The 15,795-nt window shown below is 32.9% G+C and overlaps 1 protein-coding gene across 1 annotated transcript; it reads right to left on the minus strand.

Annotated features, from left to right (window-relative positions):
* Positions 1-11,631: 11,631 nt before the first annotated feature.
* On the minus strand, positions 11,632-13,594 carry LOC119637564 (adenosylhomocysteinase-like). The gene is made up of 4 exons (XM_038033669.1): positions 13,429-13,594; positions 13,161-13,351; positions 12,570-12,911; positions 11,632-12,479 (listed from the first exon to the last, which is right to left on the minus strand). Exons 1-4 carry the CDS (start codon positions 13,451-13,453, stop codon positions 11,739-11,741), a joined length of 1,299 nt encoding a protein of 432 aa, XP_037889597.1. The 5' UTR covers positions 13,454-13,594; the 3' UTR covers positions 11,632-11,738.
* Between the last annotated feature and the right edge of the window lie 2,201 nt (positions 13,595-15,795).

The raw sequence follows: 15,795 nt of genomic DNA on the forward strand, positions 1-15,795 counted from the left end.
TTGAAAAGCTTGTTTTTCCTATTCTTGTAATATTTAATTGTTTTATTAAACCACGGGGGGCACTTGCTTCGAGGACGGGACTGCTTGATCGGAACGGATGCAGAAATAGCTTGATTTAATATATTGTAGAACGACGATAGTAAGCTATCAATACTTCCTACTGAGAAATCAAGCACAATATGAGAAAGATGTGATTTTAGCATGGAAACATTGATTTTATGGAAATCATAAAATTTATATGAAAAATTTGAATTTGGAACGTTATAAAAATTCAACGAACCAACATGCTTGTAATGAAAGGAAATACCCAATGCTGGATGATATGGATCCTCAGATAAACTAAACGGAAGACGATTAACGCAAATCTCAAATTGACAAAGCAAGGGTCAAGCAATCTACCATTGCAATTAGGGGTACCATTATATTGAACTAAATAATAGTCAAATAATTCATTAAAGAACACAACGGCTCTATCAGATGTTGAGGTAGGAATCAAACAGCCAGAACTACCACTGTAACACCAAATGACTTAAGGCAATAAATTCCAGTGCAGACGTGCAAATTATAGTCTGATCTGAATGGCATCACTTCTTGGTGTTGCTACAAGGGGATGTTATTAAAACATCAAAATTGTGAAAAGTTCGTGGTGCGATGGGCTGCTGAAAACAGTTTAAAATTAATTACCCTTCCCATGTTAGGGATAAGAAGTGATTTTCTTGGTATTCTTTTCATTATACAGTTAATAAGGGGAATTGTTAAGTACTATTGCCTTCAATGTGCTTAGAAGGTATACTCGGCATTACGTGGCCATCCGATTATCGCATTGCAGGGCGAATTATGAGCTCCATAATCCATTTCGGACGCTATACTGAATATACACTGATAACTGTGTTTTGCTTGATGCTACCATAGATTCTTTTGACGTAGTAAAAATCACTTTAAGACACTAATATCTTATTTTCAGCTTTTATACTGAGATTCATTGTATCTGGGTTAAATTGTTGGTTAGTTAATCAGATTATATTTAAAATTTAAAGTATTGGGGGTATATTGTTGTTAACTTTGTATTAGTGTTCGCTCACTTTCTTTATAAACTAATGTTGCTTGGAATATTTTATTTGTAGCAAACGTTAAATAAATAAATAAATAAACATTTACAAACCTTCTTATTTTCCGTAGTGGTTGTAACGTCTCTTTTATTTTAGCTTTGCAAGGATGTAAGTAGTTTTTATTTATATCATGAACCTATCGCATGTTTTCCGACCTGGCTCGTCGGATGGAATGGTTAAAAAAATGTAATTAGTTTCATGATAATTTATTTGTTAGGCTACAAATGTTTCATTATTTCAAAAAAACATGCTTACTTTTAATTTGAAATTTTTTCCCGCATAAATACAATGCTATGCCTTATCAATACTGCCTTTCCCTCACCCCTCAGTCACCCCCAGGAAGACTCACCAGCTATTCAATACTTTTAATAATAATATATTTTTTCTACTTTTCCAAAAAAAGAAATAAAAGAAAAAATAACAAAATGAAATTATTTAAGTTAAATATAATTAAACTAATTTAAAATCTAAAAAAAAGTATCACAATTCAAGGACTCCTATATTTTTTTTCTTTTTTTTAGAAAAAGTAAATCATTTACAATTTATAGAATATAAAAATTATTTTTAATTAAGTTTACTCAGATTTATAATAGAAAAGGTTATTCGCAAATTTAGATTAATTTAATTTAACAAATCAAAAGAAAACTTACCAGATCGAAAAACCACGTCGATACGTATGTCCGCAGCTAAATGATTTTTCATCAGACTATAAATTTTAAAGAATTTTGATTAATAATAAAAAAAAATTGTCGTTTATTGATTCGATGAGACACGTAACCGCTTGGAAGATGGATATTTTCAACGCCTTAGGGATGATTGGTAAAAAATTGGTCCTTAGAGCCACGCAATTATTTCAATTACTAACGTGTGAGTGGACCAGCTGGACAGAATTGGAATTTTTTGTGTATTTTCTGCTTTTGAATTATAACTTGCATGTTGTTAGGGTCGAAATTCGTAATATAGATTTATTCACAATATAGCTATATGAATTTTCACATTTTGTAGTTTTTTTAGCAAGAAGTTTCTGTTATTTTTCCTTTTGAAAAAAATGTCAATAAAATGATAGTTCTCTTAAAAAATGTAAGGAAAAACCAAATTTCAAAGTCACCAAAATCTGACAAATCAAAACTGAGTTTATAATCACTTCAAGTGAGAACATAGCTCTTCGTTCGAAAAACACAATCCCTCAACTCCTAACTTTTCTTTCTCTATCCCCCAGGAAAACTCAAGTTTTCTTTTTTTTTTCCTCTGACAAATAGGTACAGTTTGTTTTTTATTTATTTATTAATTTTTTTTATACTACAGCGCCTATTACATGGTGCTCTATAATCTGTGCATACAATCGACTTCTTCGCTCGCCTTGTACTTCAGAATCCTTTTTTATATTTGTGGTAACGTGCACAGTCCTGCCGTATCATTTCCATAGACATAATAACAAAATTAAGTCTAGCTTCTGATGTTGCTCCAATATTTCGTAGGAAACCTAGAAGCATATGTTGTACACAATAACGCATATTCACTTAAAAATACAAAAATCTATGCTTTTGCGTTGCAAATGGTTGATACAGTGTACAACGCTACTTCTGTTATTAATAACAGAAACGTGAAAAAATTTCACTAATTTGCATTTTGTTTAAAAAAAAAAATTCTTTTGTTTCAAGTTAAAACAAAAAAAGTGCTCATCAATCAAATAGTTCTCGAAGTACGGTTTTCAAATGAGAGCTAGTTAACTAAAAGATACATAACTAGTGCTCTTATTTTATGAAAAATTTATGTAAGCATATTTTATTAGAATTAAGTGTACATAAAACATTATTTAGTTGGTTTACAACCAACATCAGCGACATAACTATTCTAATTTGTACCGTTATCATAGTAATCGTTGGGAATAAAAATATCAAAAGTATAACAAGTTTCTCTTTATTTAAAAAAGATGAATTGGGCCCCTTCAACGATTTAAGTCTATGCTAAATATTACGACTAGACAATTACAAAACATATAACGAAAAACAAAGAAAACAACAATGAAGGAAAATAAAAAGAAGTAAATTCGTGTACAAATAAAGAAGAGAAAGAAAACAAGAAGAAGGGAACCCACAGAAGCGGAGCTAGTATAGTTTGACAACCGATAATAGTGAACATATTTAGTTCAATTGGCAAATCATACGGAGGATCTACGCGCGATCTAAACAAAACGCGTGCAATAAGAATACGATATAGAGGTTATATTATAGATATTATTTGGATTTTTGCAAAGGACAGTAAATGGGTTAGGAAGCCCGCAGTTGTATTTGCATTGGCTAAGTTTTATGAAAATAAAGTTTCTAGAAGAGCATTTAGAAACATTGTAGATTATCTTACGAAAAATACCGGCAAGTCAATTCTACCTTTTATTTACTTGACTAAAAAGGTGTAATGAATTTCTTTGTGTACGCGACCTAGCTCTTGATCGGTAGAGCGGTTGCACTCGACCCGTGATTCCGCATCGCAAAAAAAAAACATTAACTACTAATAAAACTAAAATACTGATAAAAAATAAATGAAAAAGGTCTTCTACTCACAGTATACAATTATGTCGTCTGTCCTGTATGTCATCCGTCGGTCTTTTCTTCGTCCATATGTATCTGTCTAGTATCCCCCTACTTTTCCTCACGCGCTCACCCTCATAGCATTCAAGCTACTGCGGTGACACGTTCACCTCATCGCGGCTCATCTATAAATAGAAAACAAAACAAAATAAATACCTGACCGTTGTGTGAAGCAGCAGGTCCAGCCCATTGGCTGTCCCATGATGAGATGCAGACGCCAATTGAGCTTTCCTTATTTTGTAGCAACCCCAGCCCTTAACGCCTTTTATCCTAACGCAAAGAAACGCCACACCTTCCTTATCCTCTCTCCGATCAGCAATTTTTACAGTGATAGTGACGACAAATGGTGTGGTCGTAAGCAATTGTTTCATTAAATCTCTTAACAACGTTTTCCAACCTTTCCTTTAAAGCTACTGTTTAGTTGAACCGAATTGTTTTTTTTTTCTTTACACGTTTGCTCAAAAATTAATTCAATAACAGTTTGCTCAAACGTCGTAAATTTTCTAGTCTACATCACGTTAAGTAGATTAATGTCTCGGGAATCTTTCACTTCGGCATTTCTTGATGTACTTCATAGGCAGTTTTACTGATACGTTTGTTTTCCTTTTTATATACGTACTTCTGGCAAACCGTAGTAATAAAAACTGCAAATATTTTACTTTCACTGTTTTTTGGTTTATTATAAATTTTGGCAATTTTACAAAGCAACTTTTTCACATTTCCCAACATTAGGTGCTAAGAAAACCTCTTTCATTTATTTAGAGAAATAAAATTACTGTCTTTGCATTTATTTGGTGTTTGTTTTGTTACAATTTTGTTTTGTTTCTCGTTAATGCTGTAAGAGCCTCTATATGTAGAACAAAAGATTCACTTATTGCTGTTAGTTGTACATAAGTGTATGTATATTTAACTTATTTATATGCCTATATATATATATATATATATATATGTATTATTTACTTCTTTCATCACGTACACAGGTAATCCTTTTGATGGCTGATTAATGGTACAAAGGCCATCTAATATTTGCAATTACATCCACACATCTACACATATCGTTTTGTTTTTATACTTCTTACAAAATATTCCAACCAAAAACGGTATTTTCAACTGAACTGGTATGCGTGCCAACCGCTTATCGATTGCGAAACTAAACGCACCATGTTAGATTCACAATCCTAACATTTACTAGTTTTCATTCGTTTATTTTTTTATTCAAACAAAAAAAGATAGGAAATCTTTAAATTTTTCTTTGTTTTTAAAAGTTTTCTTTAGTGCACGCCACTACTTTTTAACGTCACCTTAACGCGTTTCTTTAGCCTTCTGATCGTTGTTGATTCTACTTTTTAGTTAGATTTTCCTTATCAATATTTTGGTATTTAACGCGATTATTTATATAAAAATTTGTTCATATCCATAGCAATATTTGTGTATGTTTAACTAGCAGGCCTTGATTTCTTTTTATTTTGCAATGTTAACGAATTAGTATTCCTTAGCAAAATCCCCTTCTAAAACAAATTTACTTCGGCAGCTACCACTCGACTTTCTCTCCTCAAGATCATAAACTGACTGAATGCCAAACTCTTCTTTCCTTCTTTTTTCTCCTTTTTTTTCTTCTTCTCGCATAGCGGCAAGCCGCTATTCTTGTGATCACACGATTTTGCATAACTGGATGCCGTTATTACTACACTCGTGGCAAAAGCAGACCGACAGACCCCCTCCCTGGCTTTGTTCGTGGACGTTACAAAGGATACTGCAACATTTCACTTTTTGGTTTTAACATTTGTTACAAATGCAGCATTATAGCATGTAGGATTGTTAAATTCAACGAAGAGGAATGACAAGCTGTAAATATGGAAGGCATAGCAGAAAGATAAAAAGAGAAAAGTGGAGTTCTGGGAGAAATGTCAACGTGCTTGAGATGAAAACACCTCTACAAAGTCGGTGTGTATTTTATTTGCCGATTATGCAAAAAAATAAAAAAAACTTTTAGAGACACCATTTTTAACGTTCATGGTTAAAGAAATATTTTGCCAACATAATATTTGCGAATAATAAAAAAGAAAAAGAAATTATTAACCACTGCTTTATAAAAACGAGATGCCAGTCAATGAGAATAAAATATAAACGTTAACAAAAACATGTACAAATTACTATTTATAACACAAAGACTCCCTTCGATGTAAAGTTTACTATTCTAGATAAGTTTCGATGCATGGAACATGAAGATATATGTCGAAATGAGTGTATATTTTAAAAAAATTGTTTATGTGATACAACTAAATATATAAAATGATAAAAGAAATATCTGAAAAAAAATCCATAACTCCCACATACTCGGATACGTATAAAAGAAAATTTATAAGAATGAATTTGTCAGTAGCAATATAATGCAAGCTATGTGCATGGTGTCACAATTTAAATAGTTTTATCAAAATGTAATTATGTATAAAACGTACTTAATTATATTACAAGCGCCATCTATTAATCAAAAGATTTATGAGATTAGCGAATTGTTCACAGCCGGAACAAACTACATAAAAACGATTAAATAAATTATAGTTGCCTTAGAATTTCCTATGCTCAATCACCATGATTGGAAGCATATTGAAGAATTCGTACGCAACATGTGTCCTCCAAATGAAATGTTTATAAACTTTGATAGCACTTCATACATTATTGGAAAATTTTCATTACTCGTGTTTGTAAAATACCGCGCACAGTCTAAAAAAAATCAATAGTAATTATACATGATCGTGTGCATACCGGCAATGATATTACTAAACATTTCGTCGCTAACTTAAACTACAAAATATTGGAGCGCGTGTAGTAGCTATGCGAATTAATAATACATCATCATATTACGCGATCATATGGTCTTCATAAAGTTATAGTAATAATAGCAGCCTGTATTATAAGAAAATCAGATCCGCCGAGTAGCCGAAGGCGAGGAGTCTCGACTAGCAAATCAATGGTCGTGGGTTCGAATCTCAAGTGCGGTAGAGTTTTTAATAAAAGGCGATAGCCTTAGATGCTAGTGCTTTTAAGAGTTTATTCTTAGAATTTATTTCCCTGGCGAAATTAATAATTAATAATAATAATAATATATATAAGAAAATCAACTGTAGTTACTGTTACTGATATCATAAACAAAACCGCCATCGCTATCTCCTCTTCACCTTTTCTCCAGGTTTTTCTTTATTATTTATTTCTTACGTATTAGCGCACCATATTGTTATTAAATAAGAAAAATAATGGAAAGTATTAACATTATAAATGATATAAAAGAAACATTATAATACACATACCATTTTAAATTTATATGTCATAATTTTTCGTTTCTGAATGTTCAGTAGGTTCTCCCTTTGTTTATTATTCAATACTCTTTTAGGAATGGTTTTGTTAATGTAAACAAAAAAAAATGAATTAAATTTGCCTTTTCTTAAAGAAAAGTGCATTGGACGGGCCGTCATGACCGAACTTGTCCCATATAAAATCATGGACCGGTGAAGACCATAGGACATAAATTAGACCGAGGCATAAGATTAACCCGCCTGGTAAGTAAGTTTCATCCGTCCGTTTGTTCTCATATGGGATATTTCTTCGGTGTAACCGTTTGTGATGCGTCTATGGGATTCAATTTGAAGTCTGCATATCTCCCGAACTAGTTACCTTATCAAAGACATGTGCGATTTGGGTTTGTTATATAAAAACGGCGTCTAACGCGAGACCCCGAAAGAAAGTAAAGCAATGGTTCAATCAGATACGCTCGTTAGAATATATTAAATATAAATATCTAGTAAACGAAAGGGTTAGCAACAGCAATCTATATAAGTATATAAGTATAGGTCTTACCAAGGACATATACACGTACATATATGTCGTCGAACTCTCCAGAGTTTAATAAAGTCAGTTAAAGCTGACCCAGCTTTATTTATTGGGATTGCAGATGAAAGTGTAATCTTTGGACAAATAACATCTCTAAATCGGTGAAACATTCCGTGACAAATGAATTCTTCCTTGAGAACAAGAATTTCTTGCATTTTTTGTGTTTAATGTCAAAAATTATATAAGTACAATGTAACCTAACTATTTAGATCACATTGAAGAAGATCTTGAAGTAAAGGGAGTCGAACATCATCAAAGTGCATTAAGGCATAAGGTAGCACCAAAGGGAGATGATTGATGTACAAGAGAAATAACAAGGGTCTCAATCGGTTACCTTGAGAGACACCTGATATCACGTGGTATTCATCAGAAGTAATCGTGTTGAAAACAAGTCTCAATGACATTATGAAGACAAGAGTTTATCCATTTCAACAAGTACGAAGCGAAACCGGAAGACAAAAGTTTAAAAATCAGCAAGGTGTAATTAACGTAGTCGCAATGCTTTACTAAAGTCTTTATATACAACATCGGTTTGTGAGCCACAAAAAAAGTTTGCAACAAGTCTCCCTTTTAGAACGCCGTGCCAAAATGGAGAACTAGAAGATATGGTAGTGAAAGCTAATTGTTGAGTGTCGATTCTTTCAAGCAGTTTAGGTAAAATACATAGCTTGGCAAGGCCTCCATAGTTCTCCAAACGATATCTCCCTCCACACTTAGAAAGTGAATACGGAAGCTACTTTTCCAATACGAAGAGGGAACACCTGTTTTCAGAGAAGGATTAAAAATATTTGTCATGTTCATAAAAGCATGATTTGAGTATAAATTTTATTGATTTTAAAACCTATTATTTTCAGAAATGACCAAATTCGGAATGAAAATAAAATTTATTCTTTACTATCAGTTCAACAGGAGCCAGCGGCACGAAAATTTCGTTGGAAGTATTCGCCAAATAGCGTCAAGGGACATATATAGATTCTTCTTCGAATAGTTTAAAAATTTATTAAAACACTTGGCATTAACAAGAAGTAAAGATATTATTATTAGTAGTTATGTGCAATAAGTTTGGGAGTTCGGGTAATTAAATGTATGGCCAGAAGCACCGGGCCGTTGGAATGGCCTTACATAAGAACACTTTCTATATATGTTTTCGTTCTTTCGTTCTTTTACAGCGGTTAACTGTTTTGTTGGAACACCGTAGGCAAGTGGTTCCAAAGAAAGGTTGTAAAATAAAAACGAATGCGGAAATTGCTAGGTTTAACATCATAATTACGGTAGTAGTACGCGGTGATTAGGGTTTCAATATTCACAACAAAAAAATTAAGGCGTTATGCACCAAGGACGCGTTTTAAACAATAAAATATTGGCTTTGTTAAATTATGTGTATGTGAGCAAGTTGCAAGTGAGAAATTTAACATGCTGAAATGATTCAACAACCCATATTGTTTGCTATGAAAAGATAAACAAAGTGCTGAGTGAGACAGATCCTCAAGTAAATAATGAACTATAACTAAAGGAAAATTGACGAAGTAAAGAGTCCGCCGTTAACGCACTGGCTGGATCAGATGTTGAAGTGGGAACTATACAAGTTGAATGTATAGTTACTTAGAATTAATTCGATTTTTAGTAGTTTAACTCTAAAATATAGCGAACAATTTATCCTACAGTTGACTTTCGTCGTTGTTACGTATGCTGCTTTATAATAACCATAGTATTAGCCTTTATTGTTAAATATTGTTTAACTTAGCCGAACCAGTTGAAGTTGGATTCTGCTTAGATAATCAAATACTAAAAAAGAAAACAATTCAACCCGATCATAAAAATACATACCTGGTTTTAATTTCCATATTTTAAGCACACAATTGTTTCTTGAATTTATTAAAAGGCAAAATAGAAAAAAGTGTATAGATATTTGAAATATAAATTATTTGAATAAAAGCTTTCAGGTATATATTCATTGAAGCGCAAATTTATTTTTAATAACAAAGGAAAAACGACATTATTTCAGAAAACAAAAGCAAATTTTATTTAATCTCACAAATGCTGCAATCAAGACAACTACCATTTGAACAATCTCACCATATTCTTGGTTTCAGCTATATGGAAGCTTATATTTTTTAGTAGTTTTTGTCAATATTTTCAAAGTTACATGAAATTTTTATTTTTTCAGCTGTTTAAACCTTGTTTACTTTCCAGTCAGAACATTTTATTCGTATCATTACTGGTTATGCCGCCCTGAACAAGTGGCAATCACAAGGTGCTACGACTGGTGAGTACGCTGGATGCGGCAGGACTTCTCATTTCTTCACATCAAATAGGAAAAGTGACGAATGTCGAAGATGCAATTTTGAGTGTTCCATGATTAGCGTCTGTGTGCACTGAATAACTCAATAGCCCAAAATGGAAAACCGTCATTTTATATAGAGAAAGATCAAAATCATCGAATTTAACCGTCATTTTCACCAATAGAAGTCAAGGGCGATCAATCACAGTCTTGGACAATTCTGTGTACCAACTTATTAAATATATGGAGGCACGAGTGAATGTAAATAATTTTTTTTATTTACGCATATAAGAATCTTATGGTTGTTCAGGGATTACTATAAGAGACCGCCTAATATAGTCATTTACTCATTTCCTTAATAATGCACCAAAAATTATACACTATTTTTATATAAATGCACAACTTTCATTTGGAGGATATTCAAACGTTAACGTGGTGCAAACGGGAGAAACTTAATTTATTTTCCAGTTGCTGCCGTAATAACAAATCACAAAGTAGACTTTGTTGCCATAAAAGGATTTGCTTTCATGAGAGACCTTATTTATAGTGTGGTCTTAAACTCTGTATGGTTAATTTATTAACGACAAATTTTCATCATTAAATAATAAAAATTTGACATGTAAAATCTCATATTTCATTAGAGTTCTTATATGGGTTAGCATTCAAGAAATACATCTACGTTTTCCAAATTGGGTAAAATTAACTTTAATTCCAAATTATTACTATGGTCGAATTCTCTTTAAGAAGTATTGAAAATCTTTTTATTATATAAAGAGTTCGTTTCTACAAGAACTTTGGTATCGCAAGTGGTCCAAAAAACTACGCCGATCCAAGGGACACCGAAACACTACTAAGCGATTTTTTTCATGAAGTTGTGAAAATTACACCTTTTTTTTCCTATAACGACTTATCAAAATATGGGAGTGATCGAAAAAGTGGTTCGACTCGAACCATTTCCATTAACTTTTACCTTTGAGCCAAAACACATCGATCTACCAAATTTCATGAAATTATCTCGAAAATAACGCCCTATGGATTCAACGCAAGTATACATAAAGGGCCATTAGAACAGACAAGGTTACATCAATTCAGAAAATAATCCCGAATCGGTCGGCATAATAAAAAGTGGATGCGATTTTGCAACTTATTATCGTTTTCCTTTGCTTTTTCTACTCACATAACTTACGCCTAAACAAATTGATTAGGAACAACGGTAACAAATTGTAAGCAAAATATCTCACAAACAAATGATAGCAAGAGAAAATAAATTGAAGTTTTTATCAAAAAAAAAAAAATAGTCAGCGGAACAAACGCGGTTGCTATGACGATCGAGTTGAGATGCTTTTAGGTTTTTGTTGTGCTTTACGCTCGTTTTCAGATTTACATACTGAGGAAGTACTCTGAAGGGAATCTGATCAAATTTTCTATTTCGTACATATGGCAAAATATACTATACTAAACCTAGTCTTCAACATTCAGAAGTATTCAGCAATAGGTTATTTCTATTTTAGAACTTCTATCTCTTATTTCAGGTCGGGAATCGCGTACATAAAGGGCATTTTCGAAATTTTCAAAGCAATGTATTCATTAGACGTCAGTACGTTTCCATATATCTCTGAAATATTTTTTTTCCGCGTATACATATGTTTATAGCACTTCAAATGAAATTGCAAAGCTTGTGTAAAATGGAAAAAAATGTTTTTACATGCTGGTTATCAAAGTTGTTCCATAACAGAAAGAACAAATTGTGTTGCCATTGGCCAAGTTAAGAAAAATATAAATTTTATTTCGGTAGCTTTCCCTAATTCCTTATTAAAAGCAGTATAAGGTAAAATGTTCAATGCAAAATTCGAAAAAAATTTAAAAATACATTTAGTATCTATAATGGTCTGGTTTAAACGGCCCATTTTGTGGTATTCCCAAATATTTTGATTGCTTTTCAGTCAACTTGGTGAGCTTTACATCCAATTTCTCCAAATGCAATTGGGCAACTTCTTCATCCAATATTTTAGGCAACATATGAACACCGATTGCATATTGACCCACTTTAGTGAAAAGTTCGATTTGCGCCATTACTTGATTTGTGAAAGAATTGGACATCACAAAACTGGAATGACCATGAGCGCAACCCAAATTGACCAGACGACCTTCAGCCAACACAATTATATGACGCGCATTAGGTAGGGTATAACGATCAACCTGCGGCTTAATGTTTACCTTTTCAATGGCATTAACGTTTAACCAATTTACATCGATCTCGCAATCGAAGTGGCCTATATTGCAAACAACAGCATCGTCCTTCATGTTTTTGAAGTGCTCGCCGGTAATAACATCGACACAGCCAGTGGCGGTAACGAAAATAGTGCCTTCTTTGCTAGCTTCTTCCATAGTCGTTACTTCATAGCCTTCCATGGCTGCCTGCAAAGCATTGATTGGATCGATTTCTGTTATAACAACGCGTCCACCAAAACCTTTTAGCGCTTGAGCACAGCCTTTGCCCACGTCCCCATAGCCGGCGACCACACATACCTTGCCAGCAATCATAACGTCTGTAGCGCGTTTAATGCCATCGATTAAAGATTCCCGGCAACCATATAAATTATCGAATTTGCTCTAAAGTAATGGCAAAAACATCTGTTAAAGTTGATCTATTATATGGGTTTTCAAGCTATTAGGACCCGCCTGTGTGCATTCAAAACATACCTTAGTTACGGAATCATTGACATTAATAGCAGGCACAGCTAACTTCCCTTCTCTAAACATTCTATACAGATTGTGAACACCCGTCGTAGTCTCTTCAGATATGCCCTTGATTCCAGGCAAGTACTGTGGAAATTTTTCATGAACCAAATTTGTTAAATCGCCGCCGTCATCCAATATCATATTTAATGGTTTGCCATCCCGGAAAAGTATGGTCTGTTCAATGCACCAGTTATATTCTTCCTCCGTTTCGCCTTTCCAGGCGTAGACGGGAACTCCGCCAGCTGCAATTGCAGCTGCAGCATGATCCTGAGTACTAAATATATTGCAACTGGACCACTGAACCTTTACAGAAGCAAGAAAAGAGCAATTTGCGTAACATTGAAAACTTAATACTATTCAATAACGTTTGACCTCTTTCATAAGATTATCATCTTGTTTACTTCAATAAAAAAAAAAAAAAAAATCGTCATTAGCATTGGCTGCAATCACAGATAAGTGAATAAACGTGTAAAGACTAAATTCTTAACAATATATATTTATGCCGGGATAGAGTATATGGTCGGTTTTTCATTTATTAGTTGCAGTACTTACCTCAGCACCTAACTCAACTAATGTCTCGATAAGGACAGCAGTTTGTACAGTCATATGTAAGCAACCAGCTATCCTAGCTCCACTCAAAACTTTTAAAGGACCATATTTCTTACGACAAGCCATTAAACCAGGCATTTCATTTTCCGCAATAAGAATAGCCTTCCGTCCCCAATCAGCCAATTTGATATCAGCTGTTATAATGTAAAAAATAAAAACGTGCTTTTTCTCCCAATACTACACAAAGCGAAAAAAATCATTGAATTCTTACCAACTTTATATGAAGCTTTAGACATTATCGCTTTTATTTTTATTTAATTATGTTGAAGACCAATTGCTTATTAAATATAATTCATAAAATAAAAGTGTGAGTTTATAAGTAGACCCAAATTGATGCGGAGCGGTTCAAGCTAATGATCTAACTGATGGCCAGCCGCGATATACCAAAATTTATTAAACGAAATTCTATTATTTATAAATGTCAAAATTACAGCGAATTCATAAGACTGGGTTGCCAATGCTTATTTCCAACTTTATATTACGATTATCCATGGGGCGACCTTATATTTCCAGGTCTGGGCAAACACAATTAAAAAATTTTTAAAATTTGAGATGCGGCCACATTGTGCCACAGCTCTGTCGATTGCAATACGATTATCTATAAACTATTTGCATGTAAAATAAGATTTTGTTCACCTCCAGAATTTTGCTGCGTTAATATTTATATTTCTTAGCTCAAGATAAAGGGCCATTTATGATGTGAGTAGGGTAGCGATTAGGAAGGATGATGTGTGACGGAGGTAGAAAAGAAGGAATAGAGTTTGGTATGTAGTTAAGGTTACACTGAAGTATTCCTTGTACTCGTTTGTACGAGTTTCGATAATTTGAGTACATGTTTTATCCAAAACACATCACCCTATGTGCTCGTTCCCAGAATAATAAGCGGTAGCATTGCTCTGACCCACGGGTCTAAAATTTTACCATAGTTATATAACACTATTCGGGAAATTTCATCCACAATCAAGCATTTATTTGGTAGTTCTGTTTTACGAAATTCTTTCTTTTTTTTTTGAAAGGGAATGAGCGGCACAAAGTTCTGCCGTCGCCCGTTAACGAACACCTGCAGGGGGATCACGTGTCTAATAGTTAATTTTTGTTCACGACCAAGCCAACTTACCTGTTAATTTTCGCGTATAAAACATTCGTGTCAATTTTATTGCTATGATGCATAGGTAAAAAAAGCAGAAATGTTTCTGTTTATATTTTATTTTTTTTTATTTATTTTTATTTTTTTGTTATTTTGAATGAAGATGGGCTAAGCCAGTTGAGCTATATTTTATTATGGCTGTTAAAATTCGAATAGTAACAGGTGGTTGTCCACTCTGATAAATAAACCAACAAACCAGCTATTAATGAAACAGTGGACGAATATTTAACGAAAAAATTGATAAAAAAAAAAGAGAAAAATTAAAAAGAAAAAGACGAAATCTATCAATTAATTATAAGAAAAAAAGTATTTTTATGGAGCATTTTTTAAATTTGCGAAGCTAACAATCGTATTATTCCCTAAAACAATACATCTACGGTTTTCAACGTGCGCGTTAATTTAGTTCCGCCGCAATGATGATAAGGATTCTTCTAGCGAATTATTAATATTAATTATTTATGTGTCGGCGGCCGTATTTAAAAATTTGTGAACTGGAAATCTTCAATCAAATGATGATCTGGATAAAAACGAGAATTTGGCCGAAGGGGCAGAAAAGCTTTTAAATGTAAGTTTCTTGACAACGCCTTTAACTGCAAGTTTGTTGATATCAACCGCCTTCTTTTGAATTAAACGATTTTTTATGTTCTAGCTTAATAGGCAGAATTTTTAACCTTCACTTAAGCCGCTATTGTTTTTAGTCTAGCTAATTATGAGAGAATAATCGGTAAACAAACATAAACGTACATTAAAATATTACAAATTTATTGGTATCATTAATTAATGACAACCAACACGTTGCAATAGAAGCATATAAGCACTATATTTTATGAATGGGCGTCATAAAACAAAGATGCAGTATGGACATGGGAATGATAAAAACTTGCTTAAGATATAAGTTATAAAGTGCAGCAACTACAGCTTTGCCCAGGGGCGTGAAAAGCTAAACGAACTGTTGATGATATAAGTTCTAAATTAAATTTAATAGATTTCCCCAACAACTTAGTTAAATCCTTCATGTTTCTGCTCTAATTGGATCGAAAAGAAGATCATTTTAATGCTTTATGTTAGCAAACTTTGAATTTTAGGTTTTATATTTTTTTATGTGTCTATTATTTATACATTTAATGTATACATGTACTTATTTCTGTTATGAAATGTATTAATGAAATGAATATTAACGAAATAGAAATAAAAAAAAAATTTATAGTGAAATTGTTGACACTAATTCATTTCTTTTTTGTCTTACACGCTTTTAAGTAGGGTAAGTAGGTTGGAAACACACCACAAAGCTCTCCATAACAATTCGTCGTTGTGATGTTTAATCCTCTTCCATAAAATGATGTGTCGGGGCATACTACCTAATATTTTAGGTAAACAATGTATTGCTTACTTTTCACAAACGCAAATTTCCTTTTATTTATTTATTTTTTT

The sequence above is a fragment of the Glossina fuscipes genome, unplaced genomic scaffold, assembly GCF_014805625.2.
Source record: "Glossina fuscipes isolate IAEA_lab_2018 unplaced genomic scaffold, Yale_Gfus_2 60, whole genome shotgun sequence".
NCBI classification, from domain to species: Eukaryota; Metazoa; Arthropoda; class Insecta; order Diptera; family Glossinidae; genus Glossina; species Glossina fuscipes.

What these genes read in the sequence shown, in the direction of transcription:
- LOC119637564 (XM_038033669.1), bottom strand. Translation starts at nt 13,453, where the DNA reads ATGTCTAAAGCTTCATATAAAGTTG. An exon ending in TAGTTGAGTTAGGTGCTGAG is followed by an intron (nt 12,912 to 13,160) that starts GTAAGTACTGCA and finishes GCTTCTGTAAAG; the next exon opens with GTTCAGTGGTCCAGTTGCAA. An exon ending in TCAATGATTCCGTAACTAAG is followed by an intron (nt 12,480 to 12,569) that starts GTATGTTTTGAA and finishes CCATTACTTTAG; the next exon opens with AGCAAATTCGATAATTTATA.